Source organism: Cynocephalus volans, chromosome 11, assembly GCF_027409185.1.
Source record: "Cynocephalus volans isolate mCynVol1 chromosome 11, mCynVol1.pri, whole genome shotgun sequence".
NCBI lineage: Eukaryota > Metazoa > Chordata > Mammalia > Dermoptera > Cynocephalidae > Cynocephalus > Cynocephalus volans.
This window is the reverse complement of record NC_084470.1, coordinates 42,771,824-42,793,793: the sequence shown is the minus strand read 5'-3', so window position 1 is coordinate 42,793,793 and position 21,970 is coordinate 42,771,824. Positions and strand designations below refer to the sequence as shown.

General features: G+C 40.9%; 1 protein-coding gene across 2 annotated transcripts in view; it reads right to left on the bottom strand.

Moving 5' to 3' along the window:
* The window catches only part of TGFBR2 (transforming growth factor beta receptor 2), an 82,323-nt gene that overhangs the window by 21,311 nt on the left and 39,042 nt on the right, over positions 1-21,970 (bottom strand). The window contains exon 3 of one of the 2 annotated variants that reach the window (XM_063114737.1): positions 19,752-19,942. The exons of the other annotated variant lie outside the window; for it this stretch is intronic. Coding sequence (XP_062970807.1) covers positions 19,752-19,942 — 191 coding nt within the window. The remainder of the gene's footprint in view (positions 1-19,751; positions 19,943-21,970) is intronic. 2 annotated transcript variants of the gene reach the window in all.

Sequence of the window (21,970 nt, the reverse complement as noted above, 5' to 3'; positions counted from 1 at the left end):
AGGGAGGCATCGGGTTCAGTAGGTATGTACCATGAGGAAGTGAATCTCTGACTCAAGCACCTATAGATTTTAGCACCTGCATAGTTTTTGTGGATACTGTACTGTGAATTTTTATTTCAGGGATGAGAGGCTGCACTTGTCCAGTCTTCCCTGCCTGTGGCCATCCATTCAATGTCTCCTACTCTTCCCCTAAAGTCCAGCCTAAATGTCACTCCCAAAGAGAAGTTCTAGGAAAACTTGGAAAAATGTCTTACCTTATGTGTTCTCATAGCACCTTATACTTTTCCTATGTAACAATTCAGCACAATTTAAAGTAAATAACTATGACTCCACTTACTGGTTTCATTATTTATCTTTCCCTGCTCTCACCACACTCAGCAGACTGGGAACTCCATGCTGGCAGGAACTGTCTTTCTTCTTCACTACTGTAAACAGCACATGGCACACAGCAGGACCTCATTATTACTGAATAAACAGACAAAACCTTGCCTGAGTGCTAACTAAGCTCAAGGCATTGCAGGAGGCATTAGGGATACAGAAAGAATGACATAGCTCCTGCCTTCAAAAAGCTGGCATGTATGGTATCTGATGAAAACAAAGATACTGCCACAGTTCTGCTGTAGTCTTGCTTTTTTCCAAGCTCCAACTTGTTCTGCTCTGATCAGCATCCACGCTACCCTGAAACATCAGCTCTGGGCCTAGGGGTGGTGGGGAGGGGAGTCTGTGCAATGTGTCTCTTTCAAAGTCAGTTACCTTATATCCACCCAATATTCCTCTTTTTAAATGTGCATGTGATTTGTAGTTTCATGGAACGGGAATATATAATAGCAATAAGAGAAATACTGCTACAAAGGTAAGAGAAGTTAAAAACAGAAATGCAGCCAGTTTTCTGTCTTGGAATACCAGCCATCTGACTACAGTATCTTGTACCTCTCCTGTTGGTTCATGTGTGACCTTGTTGGCTGATTAATAGTTTTCCTCTTGGGAAGGACATGAAGAAAAACATACAGTGGGCAGGAGATAGTGAAAAGTAGTTATAGTTCAATGAAAGCTTGTGTTGGGCTGTTTCCACTGAGCAAGAATGCCAGAATTCTATCACTTTATGTGTCATTCATTTGCCCTTGAGGGTAACTGTTAACAAGCAGGCCTCATGCTCAGATGCCAGATTTATTTATTAAATATATCACTATTGAAAATCTATTATGGGCATGGAACTGCCCTCAAAGAACAGCCAGCAGAGGAGTCAGGGCATGTATACAAATGCCTGGCAACATGTGGCACTCTGGGATGGGAGCTAAATGTGTGCTGCGGTCCATGCGCTGGTAGAGTGTGGAGTGGCTTAAAGAAACATGAGAGGCACCATGGCAGGGACTGCCTGTGAGCTGGCCTCTGATGGATGGGAAAAGTCAGCGACGGGTGGGAAGAGTGTTATGTTAAGCAGAAAGACTGTATGATCTATCTGAGGAAGAGCAACTCTCCTAAACTGACTATTCTTCACAGGGGAATAGAAAGGAAAAAGGTGGGGTAGGTGGTATGGAACCAGACTTCACGTCAGAGGAGGGATTTATAATTACCCAACTTGCAGTTTACACCTACTGTAAGTGTTTGAGCATGAAAAAAAGTGACGAGAACACCAGACAGGTGGAATGGGGACAACCGGAATTTCTCAAAGGGAACTCATTACCTAAATGGTATTTGATACCATCGCTTAATGAACCACGGTGAGAAATGAAGCTAGTATATGTCAATTTGGAATGTTTAGATTTAATATGATTAACTACCTTTTCATAAAGTTAAGTCTAAATGAAAATACCAATTTCTACTAACTATATATTCTAGATAAAAATCTTAGGTCTTAAGTTTACTTGATGCCACTAATAGCTGGAGAAGGAACCCTAAAACATCAGAATTTCAGCAATCAAGAGAAAAAAAAATCAACATTTTGGGGAAATATACATTCATGCATTTTTTAAATAAATAGGGAAAGGGATACAATTGGGTGACTGACCCTTTGAAACACACATTCTTATTCACGCTGGGAGTCTTGGATTGGGACAAAGGACAGGTAGGACTGGGGGTAGAAGTGGCAGTGGGACGAAGCAATTATAGAAAGATTCAAATGTGGAAGAAAAAAACATGCCTGTGGAGATGTATGGACTATCCCTTTTGTCTAGCAAAGCATGAACCTGCAGAGCAAAATTAAGGGGACAGACAAAATAATATTCAAGCCCAACAACAGATCACAATGTTCCCTCCCTGAAGCCCACCTCTATTATCTGAAGCATCCAATGAATGTGTTTGCTTGAAGTACCCACTGGTTTCAATTCTCCACGTTCATGAAATGAAATGTCTTAGAACCATAAATCAATTTTATTATCTGACTGACTACTTCTCTCATGACAAGGTAAGCTCTGGAGGTAATGGCCAGTTTATGTTGATCACCACAATATACCCAGCGCCTGGCACAGGATGGGGTGCTTTATGGTACTCAACAAATGCTCGTTGTAGATGCTGAATGAATGATTACTTATGTGGGACAGTACTCCTCAAATTTCTTATGTTCTGTAGAAGGGTCTGGCAAACTACAGCACAAGAGCCCATGGCCTGTTTTTGTACAGCCTGGCACCTAAGAATACTTTTTTTCCATCTTTAACAGATTGTTACCAAAGAAAAAAAGAAAGGAAGAAAGAAAGAAAGAAAAAACACCAAAAAACTAAGAAGTTCAAGCAACAGAGACCATAACTGTCTCAGAAAGCCTAAAAAAATATATACTATCTGGCCCTTATAGATAAAGTTTGCTGACCCATTCATTGTCCTATTAGTGTTACTTTAGTAACTTGTAATACACTGGCAGAATTTGGAGACTTCACTTTGGTCTAATGTGAATATTCTTTTTCACAAATGAGAAAATGTAATTAGAAAAGTTTAAATATTAACTGCATAGTTACTTAGCTGTGTCCCCAGTTCATTAAAATGTCCAAATGAACTGTTCATTATGACTGATAATTTTATATTATAATTCCTGGCCATATATGAAAAGGGTCTTTCTTGGTAATTTCTATTCCTTTTCAAGTTAAGGGAAACACAAAAACAGAAATCCCCTGAAGTTTATGTAAGGTATTGACTGAAGAAGAATTTAGAAATCCCCAGTTCAATGTCAGAAAACAAATTTTACTTTCCCTTCAAATTTCTTGTGATTTCTTTTTGAAAACTTACATATAAAAATTTAGGGTAGAGGAATTATTGAGTAACATCTGTCAATCTTGAAACTTCAAACAGGCTGTAAAAAAACCCTAACAATAGCAAACCAGGCTGGAAGGAAGCTTTGGGATGTGGCTTTATCTAAACAGGAGCCACCCACACCCTCTACAGCATTAACCCTTCGGCTGCTACTAGAAAAACCAACAGCTGTAGGGGGAAGCTAGCATCTCCTTTATTCAGAGACGAACAAGAAGTGTTTCTTTTTGGCAATCCCCAATTACACAGAAACTCATAAACTGAACACTTAGTATGTACCTGATTATGTGCTAAGGGTTTTATATGAGGGTACTTCAAAAAGTTCGTGGAAAGATTTGCATTATCTTTTAATACTATTTTTCCACAAACTTTTTGAAGTACCCTCATATAATATTTACACTTAATTGACAGAAAAAACCTATGAGGTAGAAACTGCTATGAGGTAAAACCCTGTTTTATGGCTACAGAAGCTAAAGGTCAGACAGCTTAAGTAATTTCCCAAGATCATAAACTTAGGCTAAGAGCAAAGTTGATATATGAAATAAGCTATCTGCCTGGAGAGACTGCTGTTCTTAACCCCATACCATGATGTCTCTAAACTTCATATTGGTGACAACAATTAAGAATGCCTTTATTATAGCAACTGTCAATCTGATGAAGTGGTTTTCTTTATTGGATGCTGGACCAAATAATTTTATAGGAACCCACTAAGGGATATTGGCAATTGCTGGGTAATCTGTATAAAGGGACATATTCCGGGTGTGCAGACTGTTGCCCTTGGTTCTTATCTAAGAACCACAGTTGTGCAGTCACTCTGTGCGTGCGCATGCTCGCGCGCACCCCCCCCCGCCCCCCACAGGAAACACCCTTAGCAGAGTACAGGCATTTGAGATCTAGTCTCTTTAACAGGATTTCCTAGAGCAGAGATTTTGAGACTCATCAGTTTCTCTGGGAAATTGGTAAGTTGTGCCAATGGGAGATCCGCCTGGCTTGATGTGTTGTGTTCTGCATGGGCAATTGTGATTCTGCTAGAGCTTTTGTCAAGTGTGAAAGGAGCTCTGCAGTGGAGAATGATGATTTTCACAACAATAAAGATAACTAACATACAACATGCTTTACTGGGCTAGGCACTGAACAATTCATTTTATAAATATCACCTCCCTTTATTTCTCCAACAACCTGGAATCAGGTTCTGTTATTACCTCCATAATAACAGAGCAGACATAAAGACATAAAGACAGAGCAGGATACTAAGTCTCGGTTGTTTCTACAACATTCTTGTTTACTAAGTAAAGGATGTTCCTAGTAGGTGATCAATAAACGAATGCCGTCCTTTTAACGTATAATTAACGTAATGACCTGAGAGGGCAGTTCGTCCTTCCCCTCAGCATATCTCTGTTTAGCACAGTTTCCTTCTTGGATCTTGGCCAGCTGCATATATATCCTGTTGCTTTAGATGAACATGTTGGCGTGTGAACATCTTTGTGGTTACAGCCCCACTGGCAACTTCACAAGAATCTCTCTAGTTGTTACGTGGTGTTAAGTATAGCAATGCACCAAGGTGTGTGGAAAACTATCATCCCTGTTCCTTCCTAGTGCTCAAATGAATTTGTATCTTAGTAAAATTGTGCCCCAAACTTTTTTATAGAGTGAAGGAATTGCCAAACTACTTCAAATATTAAAGTAGGAGCCCATCTCTCAAAGTCATCTTTGTTGATATGGTTTTTATCAAGACACATTAACTAATCCACTTAGGCTTTTTTGCCATGTTGGCTCTAATTTGTTGCCTTTTTTACTAAATGACTTTTATTTAAAATCATGACTTAAAGAGATTCTAAGTTCCTTATAAAAACTAGTGTCATATAACAAAGGACTTGACAGAGGTTGGGAGCAAGTTTCATTATCTCGTGTGTGTGTGTGTGTGTGTGTGTGTGTGTGTGTGTGTGTGTGTGTGTGTGTGTGTGTGTGTGTGTGTGTGTGTGTGTGTGTGTGTTTGAGTTACAAGACAACTTGTTTACTTTTCAGTCATCCAGGGGAAAGTATACCATGGGATTTCCCCTTGAGGTTTTCTGCCAGTTTGTATTTTTTAATGGCATACTAACATTTATCTTTGGGAGATTAAAAAAAAAAGAATTTGATGTTTGTCTTTAAAAAAATATTTATTTATTAAGACTCTGACGTTTGCTCCTTATTTACAACTAAGTCCGGCCTCTCCATGTGGGACACATGTGGTTGGAAATTTTCAGAATTATGAAATGGACCTGTGGGTTCAATGCTAGAGAGACAATTTGGTGTTATGCAAAGAACAAAGGCTTTGGAGCCTTTCAGATCCGGGGGAGGCAGGGCTCCACTTGCCAGCTGGGTGCCTTTGAGTAAATCACTGTAACTGTTAATTTCTTACCCCTAAAATGAGACTAATAAAAAGGGGGAATCTGAGTATTAAATGAGACTACATATTTGAAGTTCCTGGCACATAGTACATGCTCAAAAAAAGAAAGAAAAAGAAAGAAAAAATGTTTCCTCTTCCTCTTTCCTTTCTCCCAAGGATATCTGAAATAATATACTTAGCCCAGGAAGAAGGCAAGACCTCTATAAATTATTATTCTGATTTCTCTCTTGTAATTTCCTTTTTCGCTCCAAAATAAAACACAGATACAGAAAAGCACGTAAAACAAATGTCTAGCTTAGTAAATTACTGTAAGGCGAACACTCTTGTAACCACTAGTCAGGCCAAAAAATATAACTTTGCCAGCCACTCCAGAAAACCCTTCATGGTCCCCATCTCAATCACAGACCCTTGCCTTCCTCCCTCCAGAAATAACCACTATTCCTGACTTGATAGTTATCATCTCCTTGAGTTTTTAAAAATGGTTTTGTCATCCAAGTGTGCATCTGTCGTTTCTTGGTACTAGACTGAATACACATGGCCGAATTTGGTTTTTTGCAGAATTATTTTTAAAAACACTTCCTGCAACAAAAACACCAATAGAATTCTTACAAAAAATGTTTAATCAGAATCTAGTCAAGTTGGAACCATCAGAGAAGTCCAGAAAGTGCCTCTATAAAATAAACGGCCTGGCCTGTTCAAAGTCAATGTCATGAAAAACAAAAAACACACAGAAGAGACAAAACAACCAAATTTAGTGTGTGGTCCTTGACTGGATTCTGAATTTAAACAACCACAACAATAGACCCATAGTTTTGGGGAAATCTGAATATGGACTGTAATGAATGTATTATCTTTTAATTCTATTTTTCCACGGACTTTCTGAAGTACCCTGGTATTTATATGCATATATGTGTGTATCTCTGTCTGAGTGTCTGCACACATACATATATACATACTCATATATATACATACACACAGAGCTAGAGAGGGAAAGGGGGGAGGGTGGACAAACCCAAGCCATGACACTACACATGTACTTCATATCTATAGACTTCAAAGATCCTGCCACAATTTTCTGCATCTTTAAAAATTTTGTTGGCATGTTGCAGAAAGAATATCTTGGCATTTTGTTATTCAAAGTGTGGTCCCCAGACCAGTAGCATCAGTATCACCTGGCAACTTACTAAAAATGCAGAATCTCAGCCCTGTCCTAAACTAGCTGAAACAGAATTTTCATTTAAAAATTCCCTAGGTGACAGCAATAATTAGCTACAATGTATATCGACAAAATAAAATTTAAAAAAAAAATAAATAAATAAATAAAAAATAAATAAAATAAAATAAAATAAAAATTCCCTAGGTGATTCACTTACACATTAAAATTTCAGAAGTACTGCTTTAGCAAAAATAGAGTAAATTCCTTGGTGTGCTGCCATAGAGATGCTTCCCTCTTACAAATAAACTTCTTAGTGGAATTGTCTGCAAAGCTCAGGTACAATTGTATTCAGTACTAACCAATGAGGAAATTGTCCATGAGAATTTTCTAGTCAATTAACTGGGGAGGAGTGTAGAATGAGATATGATTCCCCATCCACCATCTCAATAAAAAGCCAACAAATTCAGGCAAACAATAAAAAATCATTTTAATTTAACAACAGAAAGACAGTAAACTCACTGGGCATGCAGGATTTAATTTAACTTCCAGCATATTGACAGTACTGTTTGACATTGTGGGCAGACTTTGAGACTATTTTCCCCCAAATGATGAATGACATGTTCTCTCCAATCCATATGATTGTTTTATTCCAATTGCACATATTTTTAAACTAAACCATTCCCCACCTCTCCTATCCCATTCCAGTCTTCTTTTTTTATTATTTCCTCCTTAACAGAAGAGTTTTACACGTTGGCTAATCCAGTATGACAACCTGTTCTGGAATATTTCTAAGAGGTAGAGATAAGACCTCTGGCTGAAAAGTTAAAATAGAGGGACCTTACTCCTCTGTTATCATCCCATAAAAAAATCTAATGCTAATATTATCTAACTGCAGTCTAAACACTGAGATATTTTTTAAAAATTACTCGTTATATTGAGTAAAATGTAGCCTCCTGTACTACTTACTGGCCCTCATGTTGCTGTCCAAAGCAAAAGATGACAAAATGATTCCTTCTTCTATGGGATGAGAGCTCTTCAACTTCTGTTGGACATTTAGCCCATCTCCCTAAATTACTTCTTTTTCAGGCTGTACATCCCTGTTTCCTTCAATTACTTTTCAAAAGACGTATTTATCAGACTCTAAAGTCTAACATGTTTATCAGACCTTAAAATCTGCCTGCCCAACATACGGCACCCAATAAATGCCAGGTCATTTTTTTCTAAATATAAAGTGATCTATTCTCTAAAACCATTCTTGCTATTCAAGATTCTTCATGATGTGTTTTGCGGGACCCAGCTACAATACATGGAATGTAGTCTGTGTAGCAAAGATTACAGTGGAACTCTCACCTCACCTTCCAACGAGCGCAGTTGAAGACTATTGATGGTTTGTTATTTTGTTTTGATTTTTCAGCCACATCATCCTGATTTCAGAATGACCTTAACTCACCTCAAAAATTCTGGGACTTTAACACATGAACAGATGCCAAGCCAGCGTTTTCATAAGTGCTCATCTGTAATCAATCGTTTGAACCTATATGTCTAATTTTACATCTACCAATGAAGTTTCTGAAAACTGGTCATTTCAGGCAATTAAAACCCTGATTCAGTCTTTGCTGTGTTAGGCATTCCAACCTTAACAGGATTGCCCAGTAAAAATGATGACATGTCTATTTCTCCACAGACAGAGCCTAGGGCCTGATACATGTTCTCTTGAGCAAGATTTTTTTTCATTTTCTTCTCCATGTTACAGTCTTCACATTACTAAGCTTGGGTTTTATTGTAATCCCCCACCTGCCCTGGTTCTTAGATTCTTTTTCTGGCTGCCTGTGTGGATTATATCTTATACTCTGTCTAGGGGCCTTTCACGTTCTCAGGAAACCTGAAAGCAGTGATACATTTCTTAAGTTATTTCAGTATCTTCTCCAACAGGGAAACTAGACCACTTTGGAAAGGTACATTAATTATTTACACTATTAGTACCTGTCAGTTCACTAAAATACATCTTTTCTTCTCTTCTGGCTTTCCATGTGAATCACAGTTTTACATAGTTCCTTCCTATCTGAGCATCTCCACCTCCTAGAACAATGCACCCTGCCTCCCTGGCCCCTGCCTTGAATTTGTCAAGGCGGAGGCACCCAAATCTTGCCATTCATCCTTCCAGCCACACTGTAAGGTTTAAAATGTGCTTTCCCTTAATGTATAATTTAACCAGTTCTAAAACCTCAGATGCCTACTCCCAGTAAGGCACCTGGCCTCATTCTGAAGTAATTGCTTATAAATTGTAGAAAACACAATAATATCTCCTATTAAAGAATCTCATTATTTCTCAGAGATAGGTTAAGATAGGTGTTTGTTTTTCTCTTCCTCTAATCTCAGAAGGCTGAATTTCAGCTGCTTCCTGTGGTGGTTGTCATTCCCTAATTGTAATCGTTCCTTTCCAGGTTGTATGGGGAACATGATGAAAAATATAAAAAGAATTGGCAGAATGAACTGTCTTGAGTCCAGGGGTTCCTAATGTTGGCTGCATATTGAAATATCATGGGGAATTAAAAAAATTCCTGATACCAGGCCCCAGACCAATTAAGTCAAAAACTGCAGGAGTAAGACCCAGTTAATGAATAGTTTTAAAAGCTCCTCAGGTAAGGAGCCAAGACTGAGGATGACTGTATCAGCCTGGTGGGAGAAATGGGTATTTTGAATAGGATGGGGCCTGGAAAATGGAAGGAATGGAAAGAATTTTAATGACTAAATTTTGGATCAATTGTTCTTGACACTGGAACCAACTATACCCCCTAATGAGGCAACAAAACGTATATACATATATATATTTTTTTAAAGTAGAAAAGCAAATATGAATTACATTAACATAAATTTTTTTAAGGAGGCATAATTATTGATGGTAAAATTGATATTTTAAATAATTAACAACATGTGGGAGTGTCCAAAAAGATTTTCCAAAAGCAAGTCAGCCAGATATCCAAATGGTGGTGAATATACCCCCTAGAGTTTAGCAAATTTCACGGTGGTTAGCTAGTTCCCTGAGTTTTTTTTCTTCTGGTGAGACATTGGGACACTTGCAAAGTAGCAAAAAGAGTCTCAGTTGCTCCTCTTTGTCACCCATGGGTGTGGAGCTTACGGGACACACGGAGGTTCAGCGGGAGAGACCTGAGACTGCAGGGGAGCCACCAGAGTCCTGCTACAGTGCCAGCTGCATGGGTCCAGTAGCTTTATTAGCCCCTCACATGCAGCAGAGAGAAATGGAGACAGTCTGTGTCCACACTGGATTCCACTGTGCCGTGATTCATAACATGATGAGGTCCTACGGTATAAATATTTGCAGCCAGCAACCACATCTGGCCTCGGTGCATCTTTGTTTATTTTACTGCTTAGGGAAAAAAAAACCCAAAAAACTACAAATGCAAGTTGCTTTGCCTTAAGTCACTTCGAACACATTCTAAGCTTCACTTGACTGAGTCACAATGCCCTCTAGCACGCATAGTCTTCATTATTTTGCTGGCCAGACAAGGGCCATATGGATGGATTCAGAGTACACTTTCCAACCAGTCTGTTCACAACCCAAGTCTCCTTCAGCTCTGAGTCATCACTTCAAATAACTGATTTCTCTTCCCAGGAATGAGACTAGTGACTTTAATCCATAATTTTCTTCCTTCTAGCAACTTTTCCCAACCATATTTACACACTTATTTTTTCCTTCTTCATTTATACCAGTAAGTAAATCTGGTTTGTCTTGTGAAACAAAAATGCACAGCCAGAGAGCAGCTATTTTGAGTGAGTGCACAGTTCAAAGGCAGCACACCCAGAACCCCCCAGAGCTGCCAAAGCACCATCTATCCCTCTCATTGCTTGCATGCAAGAACTAAGAGTTTCTCCACGAAGCCAGCTCCCTGATGTCAGAGCTGAACACACACAAAATGAGATCTGGAAAAAAGAGGGCAGCATTTCTAAGTCTTCCCTTCCTCAGAAAGCAATGCAAGTCAGTAAAGTGCTCGGGCGTGTGATCAATACACAGAGTGGGTTTGCTGGATGGCGCGAGGCAATGTCATTCAGGTCACAATGGGTCCAGAGGGAACCAGCTGGCTGAGATGTTCTGCTAGCAAGTTAAACATAGACAGGAAACCGCATGTCTGATACTGTAAAAAAATCATTTGTCTTCCTGCCAGAGTTAGGCTTGCAAACCAAAGAGTCTGTTTTCACTTAAGAGAAATTCTACAACAATTAGAGAGAAGGAATGAAACTTTGTGGCTACCAGGAGTCCTCTTCTCCTCCTTTCTCTCAGCTTCTCAGGTTAGAGAGCATGCGTCATCCGGCTGGCTGCTGAAGCCTGCACGTGGCTTGCAGGGCAGCAATGCTCACCTCTGGGTGACAGCACACATCGAACAGTCTGCTTCCCTATTTAACCACATAGGTTGAACTTTGAGTCAGAAGTGGTTTCTAGAGTCCTGGTTTCTAACCAGCTAGACACTAGACATATTTGATGTGTTATAATCCCATTCTGTTCCAAAAGTAAGAAAGAGAAAGATCTCATGCAACCTACGAGTAGACATAGTGAAAGAGGATAAGGGAAAAGTCAAAATAGGAGCTAAAATTATGACAAACTGAATATAAATGTGGGAAAACTGAGTAAAAACAGGTAAGCAGGAGTGATATTAGTGTACAAAATGAGTGCATATATACTTGCTGGAAACATAACCCACGTCTGACTTAAGTTCTTCTGGTCGTTAGTGTTGAAGGGGGAAACACAAACAACAGGGCCATCTCCATCAGGGGTTGGCCTGAGACCTGTTATTGTAAATGAAGCTGTATTGGAACACAGCCACATCCAGTTGTTGACATACTTACTGTCTGTGACTGCTTCCACAGCCGAGCTGTGTAGATGCAACAGAGACTGTATCCCTTGCAAAGCTGAAAATGTTTATTTTCTGGCCCTTTATCAAAGAACTTTGCTGACCCCCGCTCTATATGCTTCAAAGTGTCCTTAACATCAGAAGCAAATAGGTCCTCATGAGGAGAACAATCTTTCTAAGGCAAAGAGCTGGAAGAAATTTCTCCTGTCTTCCTCACAAAGACGATACAACACAATGAACGGCATCCACAACGCATTGTCCACAGTGGACACATTGCCTTGAGTCACAGGACTGCTTATGATGGCCAGCACCTAGATATAATTCAGGTGGAAGAATTTTTCAGAAGGAGAATACATGACATTGGTACAAAGCACTGCACTCATCCAGCTAAAGCTGAGCATCTCCACGCTTCAGACCCCTCATCCGTAAGATGGAGATACAAAAGGGGGTGGGAGGTGATATTGAATACTTGCTCTGTGCCAGGTACTAAGTTCTCTACATAAAGAAATTCATTTATCCTCCCAATAATCCTATTTAAAGTACTCATTATTCCTACTTCCATTTTTCAGAGGGGAAAACTGAAGTGAAGTATTTCACCCAAGGACAAACGCTTATACACAGCTGCATTGGGATTTGAACCCAGATAATCTCACTGGTAAATCATGCTCTTAATTCCTATCTTTGTTATCTTTTCAAAAGATGAACATCCTGGGTGACTATCATGTATAAACATCATTCCTCACAGACACAGGAATAGTGCAAGCCTGAGGCTGTACTTCTTGCAAGGACTTGCTGGGAGGTGAACAGGTGGCCTCTTATATACGTTGTGCAGCCTCCCGTAGGCACAAGACTGATAAAAAACACGCGCACACACGCGCGCGCGCGTGCACACCCTCTGTCACAGGAACGTGGAAGGGGGAGGGTATTCCTTGGAGAAGACACAAGATTCTCTGATTATCCTATTGTTTTCCTATGGACAAAAGGTGGGAAATCTACTCTGAGATCTTGGGAAATTCAAGCTACTCTCTGAAGACCCATTTTTTTGTCATTAAAATGAAAAGTTTGGATGAGCTAATTTCATTTCAGCATAAAAAAGTTATGATTCTATGAAACCAGATGACACACCTGAAAGTAGAGAGCACAGGTGAGCACATCCACAGGAGGCTCTATCAGGACAGCGATCATCACTACTATTTTCTATGAGCTCCCAGCCTGGGCCACGGGCATGGTGCCACCTTGCTTACACTTCAGTTAAGGAAGGGATTCACCCCCAGCCTTGCAACCAAACTGTTGAAAGTCCAGGAACTGAGTCCCATGCTAATTCCCTTTCCTACATGGCCATGGTGCCTTTCATTTTCTAGAACACATAGTTTAGCTCTAAGTTCACAGGAAGTAGGCGGCCAGGGATCCAATCATCTGGGAGCTGAAGAGGTCCGGAAGCACGTCTCCCTTAATCACTCATGGGTCACCTTCTTGCTGTCCATGTACACAACTCCAGCAGATGATCACAACAAACAACTGATGGACAAATTGATTCAGGCCTTTTTAATGCCACACTATTACTCCTCTAGGGCTTTGCAGAGCTATCAAATATTTCAGTAGCAAACCCAATTCACAACAACGTCTTGTAAAATGACTCTTGAAAACGTCCTTAAATGTCTTCTTGTTTGGGGAAATATAAGGGGACAGTCCTACAGATAAACTAATACAAATACAATAAACTAACATAAGTAGGATCATGGAAACAAAAGATGCAAATGTAGATGTAAATGTATTTACTGAAAAGGTATCTGATCTTCTCTACATCCAGATCTCCACAAGAATTTTTGTGGAATGTATAAAAATGAACTTTAATATCTCTGCTGAAAAAGACATACCACTGGTGAATTCTGTTACACTAACAGACTGATTCAAGTATATTTACCTCATTTCCAAATGACAGGGTTTAAGGCCAAATTTCTTCCTCTTGGGCCCATTAGCTCAGTGAGTTACTAGCATGAAGTTAACAAGACCCCCATCTCTGGTTCCATCCCCTCCTGGGTGAGCTCACACCAGTGCTTCTCACACTTCAGTGTGCAAACAAATCACTGAGGGCCTTGTTACAAGCAAATGCTGAGGCAGTACGCCTAGGAGGGCCCGAGCGTGTGCACTTCTAACAAGCTCCTCGCGTGTGCACTTCTAACAAGCTCCCTCGAGTACCGCTGCAGCTGGTCTGCAGACAGAGAAGCAAGGGTTTACACCATTCAGAAGTGGAATGTTCCTTGGCATGGGGTGTTCTCCTTAGCCAGGGGAAGAAGGAGTAAGAAAGAAGGCACCTACTGCATACAGCCACTGTGGTGGGCACTCCCCGTGTCACCTCCTTGAATCCCCACAACGACCCACAGGTACCATTAGCAGTGTCAGTTGGTCAACAGTGGCACAGCCATTCAAAGAGAAGATCACATGGCCCAAAGCAAGCTCTCCTCTGAAAAAAGAGGAGAGGAGGAATCCTTTTGGCAAGTACAGAACTGCAATTACCCTAATCACTGATCTGAAAGGCACTTGTGAGTTGTTCCAGTTTTGTTGAGCTGCTTCCTGCTGTGATTCTGAGTCAAAACAGGAATAACGTGCCTAATTTGTAATATTATTCTACAATGTCAGGGATGTGGTGAGCTCTGATTAGAAATTCCGGACTCAGCATGCTCCCCTTACCTCTGTCAAGGTGTGTAGAGAAAAAGAGAAACTGGGTGAGGGCAGGGATTACAGCAAAGCAAGCCTCTCTAAAAATCGTGTGGTGTACATGATACTCAGGTGTCTGAATGGTCACATACCATGGTCAAAACTCAACTACAAAACCTCCATGCTGGAACAGACCAAAAGTCTCAACAGACCTGGCTTCCTGCCTTCAGATGAGCGTAAGTCCCCAACCTTCCATAAAAAGCCCAAATAACACTAGCAGCTAACAGACAGTGACTGTGTATGCCGTGCCAGGCACTGTTGCAAGCACTTTACATGTATTGACCTATTCAGTCCTCACAACAACACCTCCCACCCCCTTTCATATCTCCATTTTATGGATGAGGGGTCTGAAGCATGGAGATGCTCAGTCACTGGTCCAGGTAGCAAAGCTAAGAAGCAGTAGAAAAGGTCTACAGTTCAAGAGACCTGCCCTGCTCCCCCTCCTGACCATGATACTAAGCTCTTTCTCGCTTACCAAATATAGCAGAAATCTCCTTGCCCAGGGCTCTGCAAATTAAATGTCTTTACTGCACTTGGAAACCCTTTATGAAATGAATAAAACTGAGTGGCTGTATTTGATTCTTAAAAGTTCAGTGACAGATCAATAGCCACATCATGTCCTTGCAAAGTGGTGATTCATCTGCAAGCACATGGGGCAGCTGTGTGCTCAGGACTCCTTCCTCTCCTCCATCCTATGCTGGCTTCAGTCCTGGTGCCTGTCAGGTCTTGTCTGACTGACAGCTGTCACCAGGCCATCAATGACAACCAATCCATACACCTTCTCTTCTAATTAGAATTTTATGTTTTGGTGAGTACAGGGGTAGACTGTGACTTCCTCAGAATTTGACACAAAACCTGTAGCAAGAGGGAATCTTCAGAGACAGGGAGGGAGATGTGACAATTATCAACTGTGAAGGGCAGGTCCCTGCCTTAGTCTAGTCATTCCTCCACTCTCGCCTGCCCTTGGCCACTGCAGATAGGCATGGGGAATTGGCACAAGGCCCAGTTGGGGGATTTCAGGGGTAAGGGTAGGTACCTGGTTCAGAGAGAAAAACGAGGTCTCTTTAACTCGTTTGTCCTAGGACAATGGCTTTCAAACTCAAGAAAGCTAACGATACCTTTCTACAATCCATATTTTCTACTGAAGTTCAGGATATGAGAGGTCTTCAAAACGTTCACGGAAAGAATAAAGAAGGCAGACAGCTGCCCCAATGCCTTCTCTCTCAGTTCTGCAGAGTAGCCTCTAATGCCCTTTGGAAGGCAGATTTCAAACCCTGTAATTTCTTGTTTCCCTCGAAAAAAAGATTGTGCCAAGGGTCTGGAGACAGTAAGCTGGAGCCCTAGCACTGCCACTAACTAGCTGAGCAATGGTAGGCAAGTCCCTTAACTTCTGTCTTCCTGTTTTCCCTCCATCCACTGGAGGTAGTAATCTAATTATCATGCTGGGTTTTAAAAGGCTTATTTCAATGCGTTTTCAGTACATTTCTAGTGTACGCAAAATAAAAGCATTTCAGCAAGGTGAACAGGACCACAGGCACATAAGCCATTACTACAAGCTACCCTCTAGGAACTTGAAACGAGTGGAGCTGGGAAGGCTGGGGGCTTATATGGAGGCCCATCCTCCCAGCACACTAGCTGCTGGGCCTCCCAAGCACTCACTGAGTGGCATACAGACAAGCAACATGGAGTGGCAGAAAAATCGAGGCCACATGGTGTGGATTTAATACTTGTTCTTGTTTTTTTTTTTGGTAGACTGGGCTTGGATGTCTGTAGAAGTAGAGGAACCCAGTAACATCTGGTCATCAGAGGCTGGGGTACATTCTTCAGAGATGCCCCTTCTTCAGAAGACTGAGGTCATTCTCTTGGTTAAGTATTTTAATCGGAAATCACACAATACAGGAAGAAAAGAAACAAATTTTTTAAATGAGAATAAAAATCCCAGTGGTGACTGCAAAAGGGCATGAGGAAACTTATTGTAAATCACAGAAATTTTAATTGTAGTTACACAGATGGGTACACTTGTCACAATTCAGCAAACTGCACTTTTTAAATGGGTGAATTTTGTTTTATGTAAATTATATGTCAAAGAATCTGACTTTTAAAAAATCTCAATGATATGCTTTCCCAAATTCAGGATTTATCCATAATTCCATGCAGAAAAATATCTCTGCAAGAATGAATGGCCCCAGAAGGACCGGGAGATTATGGGACAAAACCAAGGGAAAACTTACTTTTTCCCTGTACCTTATTTTGTAGCATTAAAAATTTTTTATCATGTGCATATATTATCTGTTTAGAAAGACAGAAAGATATGGAGAAGTAAAGAGAAAGAGAGAAGGAAATAAGAAGAGAGAAAGAAAAGAAGGAAAAAGGAAGGAAGAAAACCTTCACAGGTTTTAGTGCCATGCATAGCCCATTAAAAATCCTGGTTCTGATACTCACTAGATGTTTGATCCTGGACAAAGTGTTAAATTTCTGTGAGCTTGGTGCTCTCATGAAAAAATGGGAATACTAACAGTGCTAACCTCATGGGCAGCTATGAGATGAAATGTGGTCACGGCAGAGAAAGAGCTGAGCACCCTGAATAGCAACAGCATGCTTCCTCTGAGTATCACCTATCACTGATAGTAGCACCAAAATAAAGATCTATTCTCATTTGTGGCTCAACTTTTTTTTCCTTCTATGTTCAAGGAAAATGGAAGATGTAAGTAATTATCCCTTGTGTGGTTGCAGATCAGAAATCTGGCAAGGAGGACAGAGTATTGTACTGCTAATTCTACAGCGCAATGCACTCCATAGCTTTTGTGCCCCCCATCTTGTCTGACTTTGCAGTGGAGAAATAAAAATTACTTCGAGAATTTTCATTCTTCATTATAAAGAAGTGGTGGTAGCAATAAGAGAAGAGAAATGGAACCCAAAATGTTGCTTATAATACCTGATGTTTTAGGTGGGGGAAATATCCCACCACAGAGAAGAGAGATGCTTAAAAAGTAAACACTCCCCACCCACCCACACACCCACCCCTGTAGCATTTTAGAAGACTCAAATCACCCAGACATCTGAGTCATCAGCTGTGTGAGTTGTGTGGGGTTTCCTGAGTTGTACAGTGAGAAATTGCCTTTTTGCTGATTATCTCGCCTCATAAGGAAAGAAAGATTAGTCTGATAGTGAATAAGAGGGAAAATATGAATGGAAGCCCATGATTATCACCTGAGTGATATACTGAAAACTGAAGTCATTACTGTCTGAAGGGCTTACAGCAAAATATACATCTAACTTGTAGGCCATTTATCAATTTTTGTTCTTTTGGATGAAATAAATTATTCTGTTGTAGATAAGCCAGTAAACAGAAGTAGAGAAAAATTTCATAGATGGTAGTAAACATGCCTGGATATTCTACTATTAGAGATTAATTCATTTGGCTTAGCCCGGGCCTGTTTTTAAAAGGCGAACTAATTGGGTAAAGCTGACATGTTAATCCAGGATATCGGGTGTTACCATGCTTTAGTGTAATCTATTTACATCTTCCCTCCTAACTGAAATCACATAAGGAAAACGAAAGAAATAGAGTGTTTATAGGATTAGAAAACAGGAAGGAGGAGTGATTCTGGAAAGCATTGTGCTGATAAGATGTGCAGGCCTACCTTCAGTGCATTGAGAAGCTGGCATAGGTGGAGAGCTGACAGGAAGAGAGGGAGACTGGCAGTATCTGAAGGACACAGACAGAGAAAGAGTTGGAGCTGCAGTGCCGCTCAGCACCAAACACAAAACAGGAGAACACATCACTTCCCACAGCTGGGACACTCACAGAAGCAGGGATAGTGTGTAGACACAGAACTTGTGTCCCCAAAGAATTTTTTTATTAAATCAGACCTATTTTGGACTAATCTCACTTTTCCCCACTCTGAATTTACATCCCTAGAAACAAGGGAGTATTATTTACACCATCAGACCGGCAAAATGAAAAGACTCATTATCTCCAGTGTTGGAGAGGGTACACAGAAATCCATATGCTCAGGTATCTTTCCTGGGAGGAAAATATAGTCGTTATCCAAATTTAAAATGTGCATAACTTCTAATCCAGAAATTTCATTTCTAAAAATCTGTCTTGTAAAAATATTAACACAAATGTACAAGATATTTTTACAAAGATATTCAATGTAGCATTAAGTGGAAAACTGGAAACACCTAAATAATCCACTAACAGGGAAACAGATCAGTCATGGAAGATAATACATATTATGGAATTCTACACAACAGTGAAAAGATGTGCAGTGTATATATATGTACTATCTTGTTTAGAAAGACATGTAAAAGTGGTTGGGTGAAAAAAGTGTTGCAAGATAGTATTTATATTATGATCAAATATTTGCACTGAAAGATGGATGAGTAGGTAAGATAAGTGGATGGGTGGATGGATAGAAGGATGGACAGACAGATGAATGGATGAAGAGGGAAGAGAGGGAGCACAGGACAGAATGGGAAGAGAGAGGAAGGAGAAACAGATAATATAAATGAATGATAGAGACACGTGTGTGCATCTAACAAATTGTCAATATAGACTATCTGCTGAGTTGGGAGTGAGGGGGTGAGGGAAACATACTTTCATTTTTAACTTTCACACGCTGTTGGATTGTTTGAATTTTTGATAAAGAACATGTACTACTTTCGTAATTAAAACTCAGTGAACAGTTTTTTAAATTGAGGGAATAGTGTGTGCCCTCTTTTTAAGTTGAGTGAACACTAAACTTCAAAGATGGAAGCAATATCTAATCTAGTTTTCCCCTGGTTCTGTCGGTAAACACTGGTTCATTATTTTCCCCTGGTTTCCAATACTTCGCTCAGAGGGGACCGATGTTGAGTACCTCATGGAGAAATCCTAGGAACATGTACACAAACCCACTTGAGTTAATTCAAAGAAAGTCCCCCTCTGGGATCAAACAGCCCTCTCTAAATCTCTAGATCAGTGCTTCTCAAGTTTGAGCTGCAGCAGAATCATCTGGAGGCCTTGTGAAAACACAGAGGGCTTAGTCCCACGCCCAGTGTTTCTGACTGAGTAGTCTGGGGTGGGGACTGAGAATCTGCATTTCTAATAAGTTCCCAGGTGATGCTGAGTTTGCTGCTTCAGGGAGTGCACTTGGAGGACCACTGCTCTGGGTGAAAGAATCTATTTGTCAAAGAAAACTATAGTGAACCAGATTTGACAAGGAGAAGAACCTACCCTCCTCCTGCCTAGCAGCTCTTTCTACCACGTGAATGGGTTCCTAATCCACTCCCCAGCACCAGCCTCTGGAAGATGTATTCTACAAGACTGCAGACCAAGGATGCAAGAAATCAACATAGAGAATGTCAGGCCTCCCACCCTCAAGAGAGGAAAACTCACCTTCTGAGAAGATGATGATGTCATTGCACTCATCAGTGCTACAGGAGCACATAAAGAAAGTCTCGCCAAACCCCTTTTTTTCTTTCATAATACACTTTGAAGAAGCAGCATCTTCCAGAATAAATCCATGGTAGGGGAGCTTGGGGTCGTGGCAAACCGTCTCTAGTGTTATGTTTTCATCATTCTTTCTCCTGGGGGCAGAGAGGTTCATTGAGGAAGGAGGGGAAAGAGAGAGAGAGAATGAATATGGTCTCTGAACAGAAAGGCAATCTGGACTGCATTTCCTTCATGAAGCTGTACCTGAAAATGGCATCTAGTTCCTATTCTCCAACATCGGTGGGCTGTGCTATAGTGTCCTGTGCTTTTTCTACTCATTTCTGTTTTTCCTTTGCTTACTCTCAGAGCCTGCTTATGATTATAAACATGATGGCTTTCCTTGAGGGCTGTCCTGCCTGAGAACTTTACACGTTAAGTCTTAACTAAATCATTAAAGGGGAGGGCATGGGAGAACAGAAGGTCCTAGGCATTCAGGATAATTTTAACCCTTCCACCCTGCAGGCACTGCAAGGCCCACATCACATGCCTAGTTTGTTTGGCAGATCAGGGTCCTGTCTAGCTAACCTGTTCTCAAAGAGCATGCCTGGGGAAGTAGTCATAGTTCCTCTTTTTTGTTTGCTGGGTTCCGGGGTACTGTGGGGGGGGGGTGCATATTCCATGTCAGCTGAGAAAACAGGAAGAAACACCCCAAATAAATAACATCCCAAATAAATAATTCCCAAATTATAGAAAGGAATGGTAGAGAGAAAAAAAAAATGGGAAAGAATGGGAACGAATTGCAGGTGTTCTTCACTTACAGTTCAGTGAAATATTTTACACTGTCATAAACTAATTCCTTCTGCATTTACTATCCCTTCCCAGCACACATTTGTAGACTAATTCAGCTAACAGCTTAGGGAATCTCTCACATGGTATTTTCCTTGGAACCTAGGAAATGCTCACATGGCTCTAAATGTACATTACATTTAAAAGTGACACGATTAATTGCAAAAGCCAAAATAAAATTCTGGTATTCTTGGAAAAGGTACCACCTCTCTACCCATACCCTCTATGTTCCCCTCATGAACATGCCATCTTGGATGACTTTGTTGGACACCAAGGCTAGTCTGACCTTTCTCCCATCTCTGCCCTTTTCAGATGAAAATACCTGTTGTCTTGAATGGCATACTTCGAACCTAGAGAGGGAGACTGTGGAAGGGCTAATCTGGCCTTCAGTGACAGGTCCAGGCAGTTTTGCTAGCATAATCTTCCATGAGAAGGAATCTGAGTGCATGTGAACAAGGGCACACATGGGCCAACACACATGTGCACACTCCCCCTCCCCCTCCCCCATACACACAAGCTCATTGCTCACAGCAAGGAATGGATGGTGGGCAGAAAGCAAGAAGCAGCTGAAATTCACTTTCACCTGGACAAGAGGTGGGGACATACCCATGAGGGAATGGGCAACTGGCTAGCACAGTACCACCTTCCTAGAGCTCAATTCAGGGACACAACGGACAATACATCAACAGGGTATAAGAGTGAGTGAGGACAGCCCAACCAGGAATGGTGTTATGATTCATGAGATCCATGCAGCCTTGAGTTGACTCCAGTAGAAGCACCAATGCCTTTTGTGAAAGAACTAAAGGGTTCTTGAAAACTCCAGAAGGCACAAGAGGAGTAAGCTCTCGCTAAGTAGGTTTCTACCATTACAGGAAGAGCTACAACCAGAATCCTTACTCTAGGTGGCAATGAGAGCGCTAAATGAAACTAAATGAAATTTGACATGACCATACAAAAAATAATGTGTGTGTGTGTTTAAAAATATACCCACCCTCACCCCAAAGCTACTGGGCAGTCTTTGCAACAGCTGTGGCCACGGAACAAGAGCATCTTCCTCCCCAGCCCCATAGGGTGTGTGGGTGGGTGTGTGTGTGTGTGTGTGTGTGTGTGTGTGTGTGTGTGTGTGTGTGTGTGTGTGTGTGTTGGTGTTTGTCCTTGGTAATAAAATGAAGCCATGCTGAATCTTCTATGTTCCCAGGGAAGAGCGTGGTGCCTCCTCCTTATGAGTCTTCTAGGGGCCGAGGAAGGACGTGTGAGCTATGAAGTAAAGCTGTTCTGTAATTACGAGCAGATCATTCAGAGCCTCTTGATTTCTACCTCCTAGCTGCTCAGAGAGC